General features: G+C 43.1%; 1 protein-coding gene and 1 pseudogene across 2 annotated transcripts; both read left to right on the forward strand.

The window, feature by feature from the left end:
• Window positions 1–5,975: 5,975 nt before the first annotated feature.
• On the forward strand, window positions 5,976–7,177 carry LOC311173226 (olfactory receptor 1J4-like; the record flags this gene model as incomplete). The annotated part of the gene is made up of 1 exon (XM_084237077.1): window positions 5,976–7,177. The coding sequence occupies exon 1, from the start codon at window positions 6,233–6,235 to the stop codon at window positions 7,175–7,177; it is 945 nt and encodes a 314-aa protein (XP_084093203.1). The 5' UTR covers window positions 5,976–6,232.
• Window positions 7,178–12,294: 5,117 nt separating this feature from the next.
• Window positions 12,295–13,230, forward strand: LOC311173234 (olfactory receptor 1J4-like; annotated as a pseudogene). The gene has a single exon. The product of its transcript is annotated as an olfactory receptor 1J4-like (transcript).
• Window positions 13,231–21,300: the final 8,070 nt, after the last annotated feature.

The raw sequence follows: 21,300 nt of genomic DNA on the forward strand, positions 1-21,300 counted from the left end.
ACTGGATTTATTTGGTGGGGGGTGATCAGGTTTGCCTCATCTTCAAGTTGATGTTCACAACTCTACCCAACTCTAGGATGACATGTTGGTAGATTGCAGTCAGCTGTAATGGGAACACTTACACTATGGAACATCTGTGACAGGGCTCTTTTTAATTTAAAAGTTATTAAAATTGTGGATGTATATTTTTTCTCCTCCACACGTGCCCATACTCCAGCACCATCCACCAAACCACCCATGCCAATGCCCAGCCCTTCCCTCCACTCACTGCTCACACCACCTTGTTCTCTCTGATAACAAATAATGTTTTTTTTCCCTTAGTTCCAGATGATTTTTTTTCTGTATTTTGTCAGTCTATGCTGTTTGGTTATTTATATTCCATTGATAAGTAAAACCACCCATATCTGCCTTTCATTTTATGACTTATTTCACTTAACGTCACCGCCTTGAGGCCATCCACATTGCAGTGTGTAGTATTCCACTGACACATGTTTTCTACAATTTCTTTACCCATTTGTCGATGGGCACTTAGGTTGGTTCCATGACTGGGCACTTATGAATAGCACTGCTATGAGTATACGGGTGCATAAGTCTTTTTGTATTAGAGATTTCATATCTAGGGTGAATGCCTGATGAAGATGTGCAATGATCACATGGGATTTTCATTGTTTGTATGTTCTGAAGAAAGCTCCATACCATTTCTGTAGATTTTGCACCAACTTGCATTGTGACCATGGATGAGTTCTTCTGTTTTTCCCATATCCTCACCATTTTTTGCTTCCATTCTTTTAAATATGACCATTCTCACAAGAGTGAGGTGATATCTCATTGTGGTTTTGATTTGCTTTTCCTTTATTAGAAGTGAAGTTATGCTTTTTTCCCATATAACCATTGACGAACTGTATATTTTCTTTGGAGGAGTATCTATTGCAATCATATGCCCATTTTGTAGTTGGGTTGTTTTGGTTTTATATATATATATATATATATATATATATATATGTACACACACACAGAGAGAGAGAGAGAGAGAGAGAGATTTAATTATACAAGAACTGGGGAACATGTCAGAGGCACGGGAGGGCAGAGGATTCACCAGAGACAGAGCGGGAAGGAGAACAGGCAGATGGACCAATAACACTGTGGAGGGGAGCAGCAGGCCAGCCAGGAGAGGTCGGCCATGCCATGTGGGAATCTCCCTGGCCAGCCAGGAATCGAACCCGCACTGCAGAGGCTTCAGACAGCTTCATAGCAGGGCGCTCAACCACTGCATCACCTGGAGGCCCTGTTTGGGGTTTTTGTTGGCAGGTCGAATGGGTTCTTGTATACCTTACCTAAGATCCCTTATTAGTTGTGTAATGTGTAAATATATTCTCCCACTTAGTAGACTGTCTTTTTAATATGCTAGTATTTTCTGTACTGTACAAATCTTTTTAATTTCCTTTAGTTCTAATTATTTATTTTTGTTGTGTTTTCCCTTGTTGTAGGGGTCAGTTCCCTGTAGATGTCTGCATGGTCGATGTGATGAAATGTATCATCTCTGGTGTCTTCTTTCTATTTTATGGTTTGGGGTCTTATATCCAAGTCTTTAATGATTTTGAATTTATTTTTATGTTGTTTATTTATATTGGTTTACACTATTGCATTTGTTTTGCGATTATCAGTTCAAATCTCTACAAATATATGTTTTTAACTATAACTACCACCAGGATTGTATTCAATCTATATATTCTTTTGGGGAGTATGTCTATGTTAGTAATGTAAATTCTTCCAATCAATGTCATCTTTTTATGGTGGGGGAGAATCGGGTGTATGCCAACTGCGCAGGGTGAAAGAATTCATCAGAGACAGAGTGGAAAATTGAACAGGCAGATTTATTGAAACACACTGCAAAGAGCAACAGCAGGTGAGGCAGGAGAGATCTGCTGTGCCCCAATCCATAATTCTCTTTATAATGCCTTATAGTTTTCATTGTGTGGATCCTTCCCCTCCTCTCTTAAGTTTAACTTTAGGAATTCTATCCTCACTGGGTAATTGTGAATGAGATGATTTTCTTCATTTTTCTCTCTTCTAACCTATTGTTTGCATATAGAACTGCAACTGACTATCAAATTATAAATCAACTAACTGAGTCATTCATTCATATCAATACTATATCAATGATCATATATTTGCTTCTCCATCCTTGGAATATACATGAAGAATTAGCACTAATGTGTTCTTTTTTTTTTTTAATAATTTTTTTATAGAGGCATGTTTTATTTATTTATTTTATTTGTTTGTTTGTTTTGTTTATACATGCACTGGGTACAGTCAGAAGCGCGGGAAGGTGAGAGAATTCACCAGAGCCAGAGTGGGGAGCAGAGCAGGCAGAAGGACCGAAGTACACTGCTGAGGGGAGCAGCGGGCGGCAGGAGAGGTCTGCGCGCCATGTGGGACCCTCCTCCGGTGGCCGGGGAGCAGCCGGGGATCGAACCGGCGCCACAGAGGCCGTGGGCAGCTTCGCAACCCAGCGCTCAACCGCTGCGCCACCGGGGAGGCCCCAGCACTAATGTGTTCTTAACAGGAATAATCTCATATCACATTAATAAACACTTCCTACTGACTATACACTGATTAACTGTACTTTAAAGTAAAATAAGGTTAAAACAACTTATGAAACAAGCTTGAGATAAGTTACTTGACATGTTGAGCGCAACAATGAATGACAGAGCCCAGCATCCCGTGCTGTCTGACCAGGGCATTGGCCACATGGGCATTGGAAGATGATTAAGTCATCCTGCCTCCCTGCTGGATCTGTGGGCAACCCAGAGTGTCCCTGCACCTGAGACACCCTCCCCGGTGGATCCCAGTGTCCCTTTGGCCTCTGCACAGGCTCCTCCCCATGGTCTTACAGGAATATTGGCAATTAGATTTTTCTGGCATTATTCCACCAAGAATTTAGGGACTATTTCTTTGTCCTCTCGTGGTTTATAAAATAGCATCCTCCTGCCTATTGCTCTGAAGTTCAGGGGCAGACACAGTGAGTCAGGAGGTCATAGGCTCGCAGAAATTTGCTTCGTGATTTTTGCCTGGTGTCCACAACAGAAGCTGAGGACACAGATGCTGATTAGGGTCACTGACTGAGCAAGTATGGCAGGTCAGACTATGCTGTGAATTCAAAGAGGAAAAAAATGTTTCTTTCTATGGATACATTATGGGTGTTGCTAGTAATGTATATAAAAATACGTTCCTACCAGAATTTTGTCTGTACATATATATTTATATACAGAGAGACTGAGAGATGGAGATTGAAAAATACAGGGGTAGGCAGAGAGAGAGGGACACAAGAGACAGAGAGGGGTAAATGACACAACGAATTCTTTTCCTCCTTGGCCCAGAGCTCAAGCATTAACTGGGTCCGCATTAGGCAAGTGGAGACCACTGCTGGTGTGATCTGCAGTCTCTTAACCAGGTCTTTGATCTCAAACACCTGCCCTCCCTCCTGCTTAACTCCCGCATGTTCATCTGGCTGCTCCTACAAGTAAGTAAAGAGATTGCAGAGTGCACAGAGAGAAGATGTGCTCCCCACTCTGGAGCAGGGGTTCCTGCATTTATCCATGAGCAGTAGAGGAAGGAGGATGAAGTTGTTACAGAGTCAAGTGGTAGCTGTGATGTTGTGTTTTGTTTATAACAAAACTGACATATGCCTGTGACTCCAAGGATAGTGTGTGTGGTTGTGTTTTGATGTTTTCATTGCAAGCAGTGTCTCTGTGGGGCACCGTACACGGCATGGGGCCCCCGTGCCATGCTCACTGACAATTCAGTGGCCGTTCACAAGGGTCATGCTCTGCACTGAGAGGAAGGGCCACTGGGGACTCCCCCACTGGGCAGGTGTCACATACTAATGGATGGGAGCTCAGTGCCTGCTCAGTTTCCAGTGGGGCCCACTCACAGTCTGGCCCTTAAGTTTGCTCTCTGACATTGAGACCCCTCCCTGGGAAAGGAGGGTAAATGCTCCCACATACTTGCTGTTCTGAGGAATAATTGAGCCAATGCAAGCAATCTATCCAGCTTCTCACCTGGCTCAAGATTGGTCCTCAGAAGTGCTGAGGATTTTTATTATCATCCCCAAGCCAGTGTCTGTGTGATGGAGACCCCCACTTCACTGCTGTCTGGGGCAGGAATAGTATAAGTCTAAGAACAGGGACCCTTCCATGCCCCTCACACACTGGAGAACACAGCCTGATCACGCCAGGGCTCGGACCCAGCACCTTCTTCACAAATCACCCCACCACCACCTCCACCGAATCCGGGACCCAGTTGGTCCAGCTGGTTCCTTCCTGCTTGTTTCCTCTGTTTCTCAATGAGGCTGACACAGCCCACGTGAGTGGTGAGCCAGGCCTCCACATGGGGGTCCAGACACTGTCCTCTCGGTGACCTTGAACCCAGATAAGCAGAGCCCTCCTGGTCCCTGAGGAGCTTTTTGTCCTGCACCCTTGCTTGAGAGAGTCAGTGCAGATCCCTCCTCATTGTGTGTTTGTATGTTTGTGTGTAATCCTAACTAAGCTCTCTGCCAAAGGAAGGGTGCATCTGGAATCCACCACCAGAGAACTGAAGGACCTCATTGGTCATTATATCTTTGTCCTGAGTCTTTTCACATTTCTGAGATGAAGGGTATATTTACCTTATATATCATATAATTGCTGATATACATTAATTATTTGGAATTAAGTATGTGAATGCACTTTGTAAATGTGCTTACTAGTGTATGATGCACCAGAAATGACTGATAACTCTTGGAGAAAGGAATGACAAATGGCATCACACAACATGTCTCCTTATTCTAACTACCGGGGTGTGACATGTATGCAGAGTGTTAAAAGCTGGATTCTGCCCAGAGAGATATATTGTGATTTAGCCTTTTCTGCTGATTATTGATGTATCTTTGCACACTGAGATAATATATATTTTGTTCCTGATAGTTAAAATAGGATTTCTAAAAAAGATTTATTTATACAAGCACTAGGGTACAAGCCAGAGGCGCAGGAGGGTGAGATAATTCACCAGAGACAGAGCAGGGAGCAGAACAGGCAGAAGGACCGACATACATGGCTGAGGAGAGCAGCGGGCGTGACAGGACAGGTCTGCCACACCATGTGGGAATCTCCCTGGATGGCCGGGAATCGAACCCGCACTGCAGAGAATGTGGACAGCTTCACAGCTCTGTGCGCAACCTGCTGCACCACCGGGGAGGCCCTAACATGGGATTTATACTGTTGCTTTATTAGGGCTATGCCTAGGATTTAGGTAGAAAGTGCATATAGAACCATGGGTGTAGAGTCTGGCATGCTGTAGGTTAAAGGCAAGTATTTGAATATTATTATTTTAGCTTGGTTAGGATCCTGGATGGACTTTTGTTGACAGGGAATAGCAATATCTCTGATCAGTTACATCCTGCCAATTTCACTCCAGCTTGTGAGACATCACTAGCTATTAATTTCCAGTTTAGACTGTGTAGGTCTCTGCAAGAGGAAGTTATGGGTTCTCTCCTGCTGCCCATCTCATGACTTGGCCATGCGTGCCAGGTACTGTCATGTGACCTGCAATGATAGAAAGATGGAAACTCCTTGAAGGCAGAGGCTGCATTTCCTGCTTGATGTTATGGACTCAGTGCTTTGTGGGGGGCCTGGGCCAAGGCAGTTGTTCAAGACATGTTTCTAAATGAGAAAATTTATCTAGTAGAGAAAAATGCCCTACAATTCCATGGAAAGAAGCTTTGTAGGGTATCGGGAGGTCTTACATGCCATCGAGCCCGCTGTGACAGACAGATCCACACATCCACAGGTGTGAGCAATTAATAGATCATGCTTAAAAAATCTATTTACATGCCTTCATGTAAAAAGGATATTGCCAAGGGTCTCCCCGGTGGCGCAGCAGTTGAGCGCTGGGTGGCTAAGCTGCCCGCAGCCTCTGCAGCACCAGTTCCATCCCCAGCTGCCAGGCGAGGGTCCCACGTGGCGCACAGACCTCTCCTGCCGCCCGCTGCTCCCCTCAGCAGTGTACTTCGGTCCTTCTGCCTGCTCTGCTCCCTGCTCTGGCTCTGGTGAATTCTCTCACCCTCCCGCGCTTCTGACTGTACCCAGTGCTTGTATAAAAAAGAAATAAATCCTAAAAAAAAAAAGTATATTGCGAGTTGTTGCGGATAATTCTAGACTTCCTTCCTCGCCTTTACTTCATCCCCGGCAGAGACATGAAGAGTTTGAGGTCGGAGAACCAGAGCAGCGTGTCCGAGTTCCTCCTCCTGGGGCTCCCCATCCGACGAGGGCAATGGGGCCTGTTCTTTGCCTTGTTCCTGGGCATGTACCTGACCACGGTGCTGGGGAACCTGCTCATCATCCTGCTCATCAGGCTGGACTCACGCCTCCACACCCCCATGTACTTCTTCCTCAGCCACTTGGCCTTTTCTGATGTCTCCTTCTCATCTGTCACTGTCCCTAAGATGCTCACAAACATGCACACTCAGCAACTATCCATCTCCTATAGTGGGTGTATTTCCCAGGTGTATTTCTTTGTGTTCTTTGCTGGTCTTGACAGTTTCCTTCTTGCAGTGATGGCCTTTGACAGGTACGTGGCCATCTGTCAGCCCCTCCACTACACCACCATCATGAGGCAGGGGCTGTGTGTCTCCTTAGTAGCGGGATCTTGGTTTGTTTGCCTCATCCACTCTCTGTTATACACCCTGCTCTTGATCCAAGTGTCCTTCTGTGGTGAAAATACCATCCCCAACTTCTTCTGTGACCTCTCTGCACTCCTGAAGATGAGCTGCTCAGACGTGTCCCTCAATGAATTGGTCATCTTCACTGAGGGAGGATTGCTCTTTACCTTGTGTTTGGGTGGCATCCTGGTCTCCTATGTCCGTATAGGGACGACTGTCCTGAGGGTCCCCTCCACTAAAAGTCTCTTTAAAGCCTTCTCTACCTGTGGCTCCCACCTTCTTGTTGTGTCTTTATACTACGGGACCTCTGCAGGAGTTTACTTCTCCTCATCATCCACCACCAGAGACAAAGACATGATCGCCTCTGTGATGTACATGGTCATCACCCCCATGCTGAACCCCTTCATCTACAGCCTGAGGAATAGAGATATAAAACAGGCCTTAGAGGCATTTGTCTATAAGGTTAACTTCTTCAAGTGATGACCTGTAAATCATCTGATTTTAGTCACAAACACCATAAGCTGTATCTCCTAAAATTATGTGAGAGGGTAGATAACTCCATGTATCTTGAAAAGAACATGCATTCTGCTGTCAGAGATGTTAATGCATCATCTGGGTCAGATTAGGTAACTTAGTTTGTTAAATATTCTTTATCCTCATTACTGTGTTATGCTTTTTTTTCTTCTCTTACAAGTTACGCGCAAAATCTTATAAAAATATTTCACACAGTTACAAATGTGTGTTGGCTTCTACTTTGAGATATGTCACTGTTCATGCATGTATTTTTTCTGTTATATTATGAAGACACAGATCTAGCTTCATGATCTGCTCCTAGTGGACTGATGTTACATGATGTGGGCTGAACAAGATGCCTCATCTGCAAGTTGATGGTTCACAGCTCTTCCCACCTCTACAAAGACATGGTGGTAGATTGAAGTCAGCTCTATTGGGAATACCTACACTATGGAATGGGAACATCTGTGATGGGGCTCTTTTTAAGTTAAAAGATACTGTAATTGTGGATGTATATTTTTACTCCTCCACAGGTGCCCGTATTCCACCACCATCCACCAAACCACCTATGCCAGTGCCCTAGCCCCTCACCCCACTCACTGCTCACACACCTTGCTTTCTCCCCTAACAAATAATGTTTTTTCCCTAGTTCAAGATCATGTTTTTTGCTATATTTTGCCAGTATATGCTGTTTGGTTATTTATATGCCACAGATAAGTAAAACCACCCATATCTGCCTTTCACTTTATGACAGTCCTCAAGGATTGTATTGAATATATATATATATATATATACACATATGTGTGTGTGTTATATATATATATATATATATATTTCTTTGGGTAGCATGTAAATTAATGTAAATTCTTCCAATCCATATATATATATATTTATATTTGGATGGGAAACAACCAGGTGTAGGCCTGAGACACAAGGGTGAAAGAATTCTTCAGAGACAATGTGGAGGACAGAGCAGGCAGATTTATTGAAGCACACTGCTAAAAATAGCAGCAGGTAAGGCAGGAGAGGTCTGCTGTGCCCATTCCATAATTCTCTTAATAATGTCTTATAGTTCGCATTCTATGGATCCTTCATCTCCTTTGTAAAGTTACTGCTAGGTATTCTGTTCTTTCTGTGTAATTGTGAATGGGATTATTTTCTTCGTTTTTCTCTCTTCTAACCTATTGGTTGCATACAGACTGCCACAGACTTTTCAAATTATAAATCAACTAACTGTCATTCATTCATATCAATACAGTAGCAACATGAGTAATAATATATTTACATCTCCTTTCTTGGAATATACAGTAAGAACTGACATTTATGGTGCTCTTACGTGCTTTTGCAGGAATGTTCTAATATAACTTTAATAAAAACTTCATACTGATGGTACTCTGATTACCTGCACTTTAAAGTGGAACAAGGTTGAAACAACTTGTGAAACAAGGTTGTAGAAGTTACATGTTCAGAGCCACCAAAAATGACAGGCAGAGCCCAGCATCCAGTGCTGTCCCACCAGGGCATTGACCACATGGGTGTTAGAAGTTGGGTGTTAGAAGATCCTGCTTCCCAACTACGTCTCTGGGCAACCCAGAGTGTCCCTGTACCTGAGACACCTTCCCAGGTGGTTCCCCAGTTTAGTCTCTTTGGCCTCTGCACAGGCTCCTCCCCAAGGTCTGAGAGGAACTGCAGCAATTAACTGTTTTTCACCCAGTGTATAGGGACTATTTCTTTGTCCTCTCATGGTTTATAAAATGGCATCCTCCTGCTATTATTTTGAAGTTCAAGGGCAGACACAAAAAGTCAGGAGGTCATAGGCTCAGGGATATTTGCTTCATATTTTTTGCCTGGTGTCCACAACAGCAGCTAAGAACACAGACACTAATTAGAAGGTCATTGACTTAGCAAGAATGGCAGGTCAGAGTGTGCTGTAAATTCTAAGAGGAAAAAAATGTTTCTTCCTATGGATTCCTTGTGGGTCTTTGCTTGTAATGTAGATAAAAATATATCTCCTGCCAGAATTTTGCATGTACCTACATATTTACACATACATATCTGAGACAGAGATTGAAAAGACGGTAAGGAAGAGACAGAGAGACGGACACAAGAGACAGAGGTAAAATGACACGAGGTGATTCTTTTCCTCTCTTTGGCCCAGAGCTCAAGCTCCTGCTGGGTCCCCAATAGGCAAGTGGGCACCACTGCTGGGTGTGACCTGCAGTCTCTTAACCAGTCCTTTGATTTCAAGTATCTGCCCTCCCTGCTGCATGACTCCCACATGTTCATCTCTGGCTACTCAGCACAGGTAAGGAAAGGGACTGCAGAGGGTAAAGAGAGAAGATGTGCTCCCCACTCTGGAGCAGGGATCCTGCCTTTATCCATCAACAGCAGGGGAAGGATCTAATATCATCACAGAATCAAGTAGTAGGTGTGATGTGGCTTTTGTTTATGGCAAAACTGACATATGCATGTCACTCCAAGGTGTAGTGTGTATGGTTGTGTTTTGATGTTTTCATTACCAGCAGTGTTTCTGTGGGGCAGTGTCGATGGCATGGGGCTCACGTGCATTCTTCACTGACCCCTTAGTGGCCATGCACAGTGGTCATGCTCTGTATTGAGAGGGTCACTCAGGTCACCCCACTGGGCAGGTGTCCCATACTGATGATGGGACATCAGTGCCTGCAGCATGTCCATTGCGGTGCAGTCCTAACTTAGCCCTTAAGTTTGCTCTCTGACATTCAGATCCCGTCTGTCAAAAGAGGGTAACTACTCCCACATGCAGTGCTATCCTGAGGAGTAATGGGACAATGCAAATGGACTACCCAGGAAATCGCCTGGCCCATGATAGGTGTTCAGAAGAGAGAAGGATTTTTATTCTCTTTCCCCAAGCCAGTTCCAGTGTGATGGAGACACCCACTTCGCTGCTGTCTGGGGCAGGGCAAGTAGAACGCTAAGATCAGGGGCCCCTGCTCACCCTCACACACTGGAGCACACGGCCTGATCCATCCAGGGCTGGGGCCCAGACCCTTCCTCACAAGCCCTGCCCCAGTCAAGTTCCCATTTGGTCCAGTTGGTTCCTGCTTGTTTCCTCTGGTTCTCAGTGAGGCTGAGAACCTTTCCTCTGTTCTCAGGGAGAACCAGAGTGGGCAGCCAGGCCTCCACATGCAGCTCCAGACACTGTCCTGTTGGTGGCTGTGAACCAAGGTAAGCAGAACCCTCAGCAAGTTCATGGTCCCTGAGTAGACATCACTGTCCTGCTCCCTGCTTGATTGATACAGTGAGGGTCCCTCTTCAGTGTGTGTGTGTCTTATCTTTTTTTTTTAATAATAAATTTTATTTTTATATTCCCCATACAATTGCAACCCCCCCATTTTGACCCCAATCCCTCCCATCCCGCACCCCACCCACCAAAAAGTGTCTCTGGTTCATAGTTTTTTGTTGATTTTGATTTTCACTTTCTTATAGTTATTCATTTTCCTGGTCCCTTATTTAAGTTTTCTAGATTCCTGCTATGAGTGAGACCATCCATCACTTGTAATCAGGGAAATGCAAATCAAAACTACCATGAGATACCATCTGACACCAGTGAGAATGGCACATATTAAAAAAACTAGCAACAACAAATGTTGGCGAGGGTGTGGAGAAAAAGGAACTCTCCTGCACTGTTGGTGGGAGTGCAAACTGGTCCAACCACTATGGAGAGCTGTGTGGAGATTTCTGGACCTACTAAACATAGAGCTTCCATAGGATCCAGCAATTCCACTCCTAGGTATTTACCCAAAGGACACAGAAACATCAATTCCAAAGAGCACCTGCACCCCTATGTTTATAGCAGCGCTATTTACAATAGCTAAGCTTTGGAAACAGCCCAAATACCCAAAAATAGATGACTGGATCAAGAAGATGTGGTACATATATACCATGGAATATTACTCAGCATTCAAAAAAGATAAACACATGCAATTTGCAGCAACATGGGTGGCGCTGGAAGGGATCATGCTCAGCGAAATAAGCCAGAAAGAAAAAGAAAAATATCGGATGGTGTGTGTCTAATCTTAACTGTAACCTCACTGCAAAAGGAAGGGTGACTCTGGAATCCATCATCAGAGAAGTTATAGATCTTGTTGACCTTTATATCTTTGTCCTGATTGTTTTCCCATCTATGAAATGAAGGGTATAATTACCATATATATCATATAATCTTTAGATTTCTTTTTATACTGTATTTGTATTTATTCTATCTACTGGGGAAGTGAGATGTTTGCAGAGAGTTTAATGGTGGATTCTGTCCATAGAGATATATTCTGATTTGGCCTTTTTTGCTGATTATTGATGTATCTTTACACATGTTGATAATGTATATTTGTTCCTCATTGTTAAAAAATACTATTTATACTATTGCTTTATTAGGGTGATGCCTAGGATTTAGGTAGAAAGCACAGATGAAACCATAGGATAGGATCTGGCATGCTGTAGGTTACAGACAAAGATTCGAGGTTATCATTAGAGTTTGTTTAAGATCCCGGATGGACTTTTGTTGACAGGGACTAGAAATATCTCTCATCAGTTACATCCTGCCAATTTCTCTCTACATTTGAGAAATCACCAGGTATTCTTTTCCAGTTAGAGAGTTTCAAGTCTCTTTAAGAGGAAGTTATGGATTCTCTCCTGCTGCCCATCTCATGACTTTGCCATGCGTGCCAGGTACTGTCATGTGACCTGCAATGATAGAAAGATGGAAACTCCTTGAAAGCAGAGGCTGCATTTCCTGCTTGCTGTTATGGACTCAGTGCTTTGTGGGGAGCCTGGGCCAAGGCAGTTGTTCAAGACGTGTTTGTGGAATACAGAAAAATGTCCTCTGGTTCCTTGGGAGGAAAACTTTATAAGGTATCATGAGGTCTTATGTACCCTCAGAGCCCGCTGTGACAGACTGGGATTCACGCATCCACAGGTGTGGGCAGTAAATACATCATGGTTGAAAAATCAAGCCTTCAGGTAAAAAGGATATTGCAATGTTGGTGCAGTTAATACTAGACTTCCTACCTTTCCTTCTCTCCTTCATCGCCAGCAGAGACATGAACAGCATGAGGTGGGAGAACCAGAGCAGCGTGTCCGTTTTCCTCCTCCTGGGGCTCCCCATCCGTCCAGAGCAGCAGGGCCTGTTCTTCGCCCTGTTCCTGGGCATGTACCTGACCACGGTGCTGGGGAACCTGCTCATCATCCTGCTCATCAGGCTGGACTCGCGCCTCCACACCCTCATGTACTTCTTCCTCAGCCACTTGGCCCTCACTGACATCTCCTTCTCATCTGTCACTGTCCCTAAGATGCTCACGAACATGCACACTCAGAAACTGTCCATCTCCTATAGGGAATGTATTTCCCAGATGTATTTTTATTGTTCTTTGCCAGTCTTGACAGTTTCCTTCTAGCAGTGATGGCCTTTGACAGGTACGTGGCCATCTGTCAGCCCCTCCACTACACCACCATCATGAGGCAGGAGCTGTGTGTCTCCTTAGTAGCTGGGTCCTGATTTGTTTGCCTCATCCATCCGCTCTCTGTTGCACACTCTGCTCTTGATCCAAGTCTCCTTCTGTGCTGACAATACCATCCCCAACTTCTTCTGTGACCTCCCTGCACTCCTGAAGATGAGCTGCTCAGACGTGTCCCTCAATGAGTTGGTCATCTTTGCTGAGGCAGGATTGCTTTTTACCCTGCCTTTGGGTGGCATCCTGGGCTCCTATGTCCGTATAGGGAGGACTGTCCTGAGGGTCCCCTCCACTAAAAGTCTCTTTAAAGCCTTCTCTACCTGTGGCTCCCACTTCCTCGTCGTGTCTTTATACTATGGGACCGCTGCAGGAGTTTACTTCTCCTCATCCACTTCCAGAGACAGAGACACGATCGCGTCTGTAATGTACACCGTCGTCACGCCCATGCTGAACCCCTTCATCTACAGCCTGAGGAATAGAGATATAAAACAGGCCTTAGAGGCATTTTTCAATAAGGTTAACTTCTTCAAGTGATGACCTGTAAATCATCTGATTTTAGTCACCAACACCATAAGCTGTATCTCCTAAAATTATGTGAGAAGGTTGATAACTCCATGAAACTTGAAAAGAACATGCATTCTGCTGTCAGAGATGTTAATGCATCAACTAGGTCAGATTTGGTGTCTTGTTTTGTTCAATATTCATTATCCTCATTACATTTTTCTCCTTTTTTTCTTTTTTTTTAACAGAATAAAAATCCAGAAATTTATGAATACTTAAATGATGGCAAAGTAACCACAACCATACATTGAAATAAGGAGAGTCAGTTAATTCTGCTGTTGGGAAAACTGGACAGCCACATGTAAAAGAATGAATTTGGATTGCTTTTTAAGTCCATACACAAAAATAAACACAACATGGATTAATGATTTAGATAAAAAACCTGCAACAGTAAAATGCATAGAAGCAAATATTGGCTATATGTCTCATGACATCAATGATAAATATGTTTTTGGAGACTCAACCCTTATGGAAAGGGAAATACAAGCAAAAAATAATTTAAATCGAGGAGCTACCTCAGATAAAAAGCTTTTACACAGTGAAAGAAATTTAAGATTAAAAAGCTATCCTAAGAGACAGGAGTAAATATTTATATATTACACAAACTATAAGGGGTAAACATCCAAGAGACACAAAAATCTTAGTCAATTTAACAACAAAAAACCCCAAACAGCCCAATCAGGATTCTACACAGTTATCAAAAATGATAAAAGTCAATAGACACATGGAAAAATATTCACCATTGTTTCTAATAATGGAGCTGCAGGTCAAAATCACAATCACAAAATGAGATATCATTTCACACCCATGAGAATGGCACATATTAAAAGACTCCCAACAACAAATCCTGGAAGGAATGCAAAAAATGAGGAACAGTTTGTTGCTAGGGATATAAACTGGTGCAGCCATTTGGAAAGTGCTCTGGGCTCATCCTAAAAAAAGGTAAAAATGTGGGCCTCCCCGGTGGCACAGCGGTTGAGCGCTGGGTTGCGAAGCTGCCCGCAGCCTCTGCGGCGCTGGCTCGATCCCCGGCTGCTCCCCGGCCAAGGGAGGAGGGTCCCACATGGCGCGCAGACCTCTCCTGCCGCCCGCTGCTCCCCTCAGCAGTGTACTTCGGTCCTTCTGCCTGCTCTGCTCCCCGCTCTGGCTCTGGTGAATTCTCTCACCCTTCCGCGCTTCTGACTGTACCCTGTGCATGTGTAAACAAACAAACAAACAAACAAATAAATAAATGAATAAAATACATGCCTCTTAAAAAAAAAAAAAAGTAAAAATGAAAATTCCATATAATCCAGCAATTTCACTACCAGGTTACTACCCAAAGAATACAAGAATGCTAATTCAAAGGAATATGCATTTCTATGTTAATTACCGTCCTATAGGTGCAAGTGCACCTAAATGCCCAGTAAAAAGGAGTACATGAAGAAGATGTGGTGTATGTACACAATAGACTACTGCTCAGCTATAAAAGATGAAATTTTGACATATGCAACAACATAGAGGGAACTGGAGGGGATTATGCTAAATTAGTCAGAAAGATTAAAACTGGATGGTTTTGTTTACATGTGGAAAATAGGAAAACAAAACGAAGGAACTGTTAATACTAAACCGAACACAAACAATAGAAATATGACCATACAATTGAAGCTGCTAGAAGGGAGGGAGACCCAGAGAGGGAGGAGCTGTGAACAATCAACTTGAAGATGAGGCAGAGCTGGTCACCCCCCACCAAATAAATCCGTCCACTGGGAGCAGATCACGAAGCCAGATCTGTGTCTTCATAACATAACAGAAAAAACACACAGATGAACAGTGACATATCTGCAGACAGTGACATATCTGTGAAGCTGCAGACAGCTTCAAAACAGGGCGCTCAACCACTGCATCACCTGGAGGCCCTGTGTGGGGTTTTTGTTGGCAGGTCGAATGGGTTCTTGTCTGCCTTACCTAAGATCCCTTATTAGTTGTGTAATGTGTAAATATATTCTCCCACTTAGCAGATTCTCTTTTTAATATATATCTCCAAAGTGGAAGGCCACATACGTTTGCAATTGTGTGAAATATTTTTAAAAGATTTTGCACATAACTTTCAAGAGATGAAATAAGGAGAACCAGATTTACCTCAATAAAAATAAGCAAAGAAATAAATGCAAACATCATGGGGAATAAAAGAGGGAAAAATAAGGGAGTAAGGACCTAGACCCAGGTAAATCTGTGATTGTTCACAGCTCTTCCCAAATCTAGGATGACATGTTGGTAGATTGCAGTCAGCTGTAATGGGAACACTTACACTATGGAACATCTGTGACAGGGCTCTTTTTAATATAAAAGTTATTAAAGTTGTGGATGTATATTTTTTCTCCTCCACACGTGCCCATACTCCAGCACCATCCACCAAACCACCCATGCCAGTGCCTCAGCCCTTCCCCCTACTCACTGCTCACACCACCTTGTTCTCTCTGATAACAAATAATGTTTTTTTTTCCCTTAGTTCCAGATGATTTTTTTTCTGTATTTTGTCAGTCTATGCTGTTTGGTTATTTATATTCCATAGATAAGTAAAACCACCCAGTATCTGCCTTTCATTTTATGACTTATTTCACTTAACATCACCGCCTTGAGGCCATCCACATTGCAGTGTGTAGTATTCCACTGACACATGTTTTCTACAATTTCTTTACCCATTTGTCGATGGGCACTTAGGTTGGTTCCATGACTGGACACTTATGAACAGCACTGCTATGAGTATTCGGGTGCATAGGTCTTTTTGTATTAGAGATTTCATATCTAGGGTAAATGCCTGATGGAGATGTGCAATGATCACATGGGATTTTCACTTTTTGTATTTCTGAAGAAAGCTCCATACCATTTCTGCAGAGGCTGCACCAACTTGCATTCTGACCATGGATGAGTTCTTTTTTTTCCCATATCCTCACCATATTTTGCTTCCGTTCTTTTAAATATGACCATTCTCACAAGAGTGAGGTGATATCTCATTGTGGTTTTGATTTGCTTTTCCTTTATTAGAAGTAAAGTTATGCTTTTTTCCCATATAACCATTGACCAACTGTATATTTTTCTGGAGGAGTATCTATTGCAATCATATGCCCATTAAGTAGTTGGGTTGTTTTGGTTTTATATATATATGAGAGTGTGTGTGTGTGTGTGTGTGTGTGTATAGAGAGAGAGATTTAATTATAGAAGAACTGGGGTACAGGTCAGAGGCACGGGAGGGTGAGAGGATTCACCAGAGACAGAACGGGAAGCAGAACAGGCAGACGGACCGTTAACACTGTGGAGGGGAGCAGCAGGCCAGCCAGGAGAAGTCGGCCACGCCATGTGGGACTCTCCTGGCCAGCAGGAATCAATCCCACACTGCAGAGGCTGCAGACAGCTTCACAGCAGGGCGCTCAGCCACTGCATCACCTGGAGGCCCTGTTTGGGGTTTTTGTTTGCCAGGTCGAATGGGTTCTTGTCTACCTTACCTAAGATCCCTTATTAGTTGTGTAATGTGTAAATATATTCTCCCACTTAGTAGATTCTCTTTTTAATATGCTAATATTTTCTTTTACTGTACAAATGTTTTCAATTTCCTTTAGTTCTAATTATTTTTGTTGTGTTTTCCCTTGTTGTAGGGGTCAATTCCCTGTAGATGTCTGCATGGTCGATGTGATGAAATGTATCATCTCTAGTGTCTTCTTTCTATTTTATGGGTTGGGGTCTTATATCCAAGTCTTTAAAGATTTTGAATTTATTTATATGCTGTTTATTTATATTGGTTTACATTATTGCATTTGTTTTAGGGATTATCAGTTCAAATCTCTACAAATATATGTTTTTAACCATAACTACCACCAGGATTGTATTCAATCTACATACTTCATTGGGGAGTATGTCTATGTTAGTAATGTAAATTCTTCCAATCAATATCATCTTTTTATGGTTGGGGAGAATCGGGTGTATGCCAGATGCGCAGGGGTGAAAGAATTCATCAGAGATAGAGTGGAAAATTGAACAGGCAGATTTATTGAAACACACTGCTAAGAGCAACAGCAGGTGAGGCAGGAGAGATCTGCTGAGCCCCAATCCATAATTCTCTTCATAATGTCTTCTAGTTTTCAATGTGTGGATCCTTCACCTCCTTTCTTAAGTTTAACCTGAGGAATTCTATTCTCTCTGTGTAATTGTGAATGAGATGATTTTCTTCATTTTTCTCTCTTCTTACCTATTGTTTGCATATGGACGGTCAACTGACTTTCAAATTATAAATCAACTAACTGAGTCATTCATTCATAACATACTATATCAACATCAATGATCATATATTTACTCTCCTTCCTTGGAATATACATAAAGAATTAGCACTAATGTGTTCTTGACAGGAATGATCTCATGTAACTTTAATAAAAACTTCATACTAACTATACACTGATTATCTGTACTTTAAAGTAAAACAAGGTTAAAACAACTTATGAAACAAGCTTGGGATAAGTTACTTGACATGTTGAGTGCAACAATGAATGACAGGCAGAGCCCAGCATCCCATGCTGTCTGACCAGGGCATTGGCCACATGGGCATTGGAAGATGATTAAGTCATCCTGCCTCCCTGCTGGATCTATGGGCAACCCAGAGTGTCCCTGCACCTGAGACACCCTCCCTGGTGGATCCCAGTGTCCCTTTGGCCTCTGCACAGGCTCCTCCCCAAGGTCTTACAGGAATATCGGGCAATTAGATTTTTCTGGCATTTTTCCACCAAGAGTTTAGGGACTATTTCTTTGTTTTCTCGTGGTTTATAAAATAGCATCCTCCTGGCTATTGCTCTGAAATTCAAGGGCAGACACAGAGAGTCAGGAGGTCATAGGCTTGCAGAGATTTGCTTCATGCTTTTTGCCTGGTGTCCACAACAGAAGCTGAGGACACAGATGCTTTTAGAGGGTCATTGACTGAGCAAGTATGGCAGGTCAGACTATGCTGTGAATTCAAAGAGGAAAAAAATGTTTCTTTCTATGGATACATTATGGGTTTTGCTAGTAATGTATATAAAAATATGTTCCTGCCAGAATTTTGTATGTACATACATATTTATAGAGAGAGAGACTGAGAGATGAGATTGAAAAAGACAGGGGTAACAGAGAGAGAGGAACACAAGAGACAGAGAGGGGTAAATGACACAACGAATTCTTTTCCTCCTTGGCCCAGAGCTCAAGCAACAACTGGGTCCCCATTAGGCAAGTGGAGACCACTTCTGGGTGTGATCTGCAGTCTCTTAACCAGTGTTTTGGTCTCAAACACCTGCCCTCCCTGCGGCATAACTCCCGCATGTTCATCTGGTTACTCCTACAGGTAAGTAAAGAGACTGCAGATGGTAGAGAGAGAAGATGTGCTGCCCACTCTGGAGCAGGGGTTCCTGCATTTATCCATGAGCAGTAGAGGAAGGAGGATGAAATTGTTACAGAGTCAAGTGGTAGCTGTGATGTTGTGTTTTGTTTATGACAAAACTGACATTTGCATGTCACTCCAAGGATAGTGTGTACAGTTGTGTTTGATGTTTTCATTACATGCAGTGTTTCTGTGGGGCACCGTCCACGGATTGGGGCCCACGTGCCATCCTCACTGACACTTTCGTGGCCATTCACAAGGGTCATGCTCTGCACGGAGAGAAAGGGCCACTCGGGGCTCCCCCACTGGGCAGGTGTCACATACTAATGGATGGGAGCTCAGTGCCTGCTCAGTTTCCAATGGGGCCCACTCACAGTCTGGCCCTTATGTTTGCTCTCTGACATTGAGACCCCTCCCTGGGAAAGGAGGGTACCTGCTCCCACATACTTGCTGTTCTGAGGAATAAATGAGCCAGTGCAAACAGTCTATCCAGCATCTCGCCTGGCTCATGATTGGTCCTCAGAAGTGCTGAGGATTTTTATTATCATCCCCAAGCCAGTGTCTGTGTGATGGAGACCCCCACTTCACTGCTGTCTGGGGCAGGAATAGTATAAGTCTAAGAACAGGGGCCCTTGCATGCCCCTCACACACTGGAGAACACGGCTTGAACACTCCAGGGCTCAGACCCAGCACCTTCTTCACAAATCACCCCACCACCACCTCCACCGAATCAAGGACCCAGTTGGTCCAGCTGGTTCCTGCTTGTTTCCTCTGTTTCTCAGTGAGGCTGACACAGCCCACGTGAGTGGACAGCCAGGCCTCCACATGGGGGTCCAGACACTGTCCTCTTAGTGACCTTGAACCCAGATAAGCAGAGCCCTCAGCCAGTTCATGGTCCCTGAGGAGCCTTGCTGTACTGCACCGTGCTTGAGAGAGTCAGTGCAGATCCCTCCTCATTGAGTGTTTGTATATGTGTGTGTGTGTGTGTGTGTGTAATCCTAACTAAGCTCTCTGCCAAAGGAAGGGTGCATCTGGAATCCACCACCAGAGAACTGAAGGACCTCAATGGTCATTATATCTTTGTCCTGAGTCTTTTCACATTTCTGAGATGAAGGGTATATTTACCTTATATATCATATAATCTCCCATATACATTAAATATTTGGAATTAAAGTATGTGAAAGCACTTTGTAAATGTGCTTACTGGTATATGATACAACAGTAATGACTGATAACTCTCGGACAAAGGAATTACAAATGACATCACACAACATGTCTCCTTATTCTAACTACCGGAGTGTGACATGTATGAGTAGGGTTAAAAGCTGAAATCAGCCCAGAGAGATATATTGTGATTTAGCCTTTTTTGATGATTATTGATGAATCTTTGCACATACAGAGAATGTTTATTTTGTTCCTCATAGCGAAAATAGGATTTTTTTTTTCTTAAGGTGACTCTCCCATCTTTATTTTTTTTTAAATAATAAATTTTATTTTTATATTCCCCCATACAATTGCAAATGCCCATTCTGACCCCAATCCCCCCCTCCCGCCCCCCCACCCCCCAAAAAGTGTCTCTGGTTCATAGTTTTTTGTTGATTTTGATTTTCACTTTCTTATAGTTATTCATTTTCCTGGTCCCTTATTTAAGTTTTCTAGATTCCTGCTATGACTGAGACCATCCGGTATTTTTCTTTTTCTTTTTGGCTTATTTCGCTGAGCATGATCCCTTCCAGCTCCATCCATGTTGCTGCAAATTGCATGTGTTTATCTTTTTTGAATGCTGAGTAATATTCCATGGTGTATATGTACCACATCTTCTTGATCCAGTCATCTATTTTTGGGCATTTGGGCTGTTTTCAAAGCTTAGCTATTGTAAATAGTGCTGCAATAAACAGGGGGTGCAGGTGCTCTTTGGAATTGATGTTTCTGTGTCCTTTGGGTAAATACCTAGGAGTGGAATTGCTGGATCATGTGGAAGCTCTATGTTTAGTAGGTCCAGAAATCTCCACACAGCTCTCCATAGTGGTTGGAACAGTTTGCACTCCCACCAACAGTGCAGGAGAGTTCCTTTTTCTCCACAACCTCGCCAACATTTGTTGTTGCTAGTTTTTCTAATATGTGCCATTCTCACTGGTGTAAGATGGTATCTCATGGTAGTTTTGATTTGCATTTCCCTGATTACAAGTGATGTTGAACATTTTTTCATATGTCTGTTGGCCATTTGCATTTCCTCTTCAGAGAAGTTTCTTTTTAGCTCTTCTGCCCATTTTTTGACTGGATTATTTTCTTTGTTGTTGCTGAGTCTCATCAGCTCTTTGCAGATTTTTGTGATCAGTCCTTTATCATTAGTGTTGGGTGCAAAAATGTTCTCCCAGTTGGTGGGGTTTCTCTTTGTTTTTGTTATTGTCTCTTTTGCTGTGCAGAAGCTCTTTCATTTGATGTAGTCCCAGCTGTTTATCTTTGCCTTCACTATCACTGCTTTGGGTGATGTGTCTGTAAAGATGTCTTTGATGTGCAAATCACGTAGTGTTTCGCCTATATTTCCTTCTATATATTTTATGGTTTCAGGTCTTATGTCTAGTTCTTTAATCCATTATGAGTTGATTTTTGTGTATGGTGTGAGGTAGTGGTCAAGCTTCATTCTTTTGCATGTAGCGACC

This window comes from Talpa europaea (assembly GCF_964194135.1).
Source record: "Talpa europaea genome assembly, chromosome: 7".
Classification (NCBI taxonomy): domain Eukaryota; kingdom Metazoa; phylum Chordata; class Mammalia; order Eulipotyphla; family Talpidae; genus Talpa; species Talpa europaea.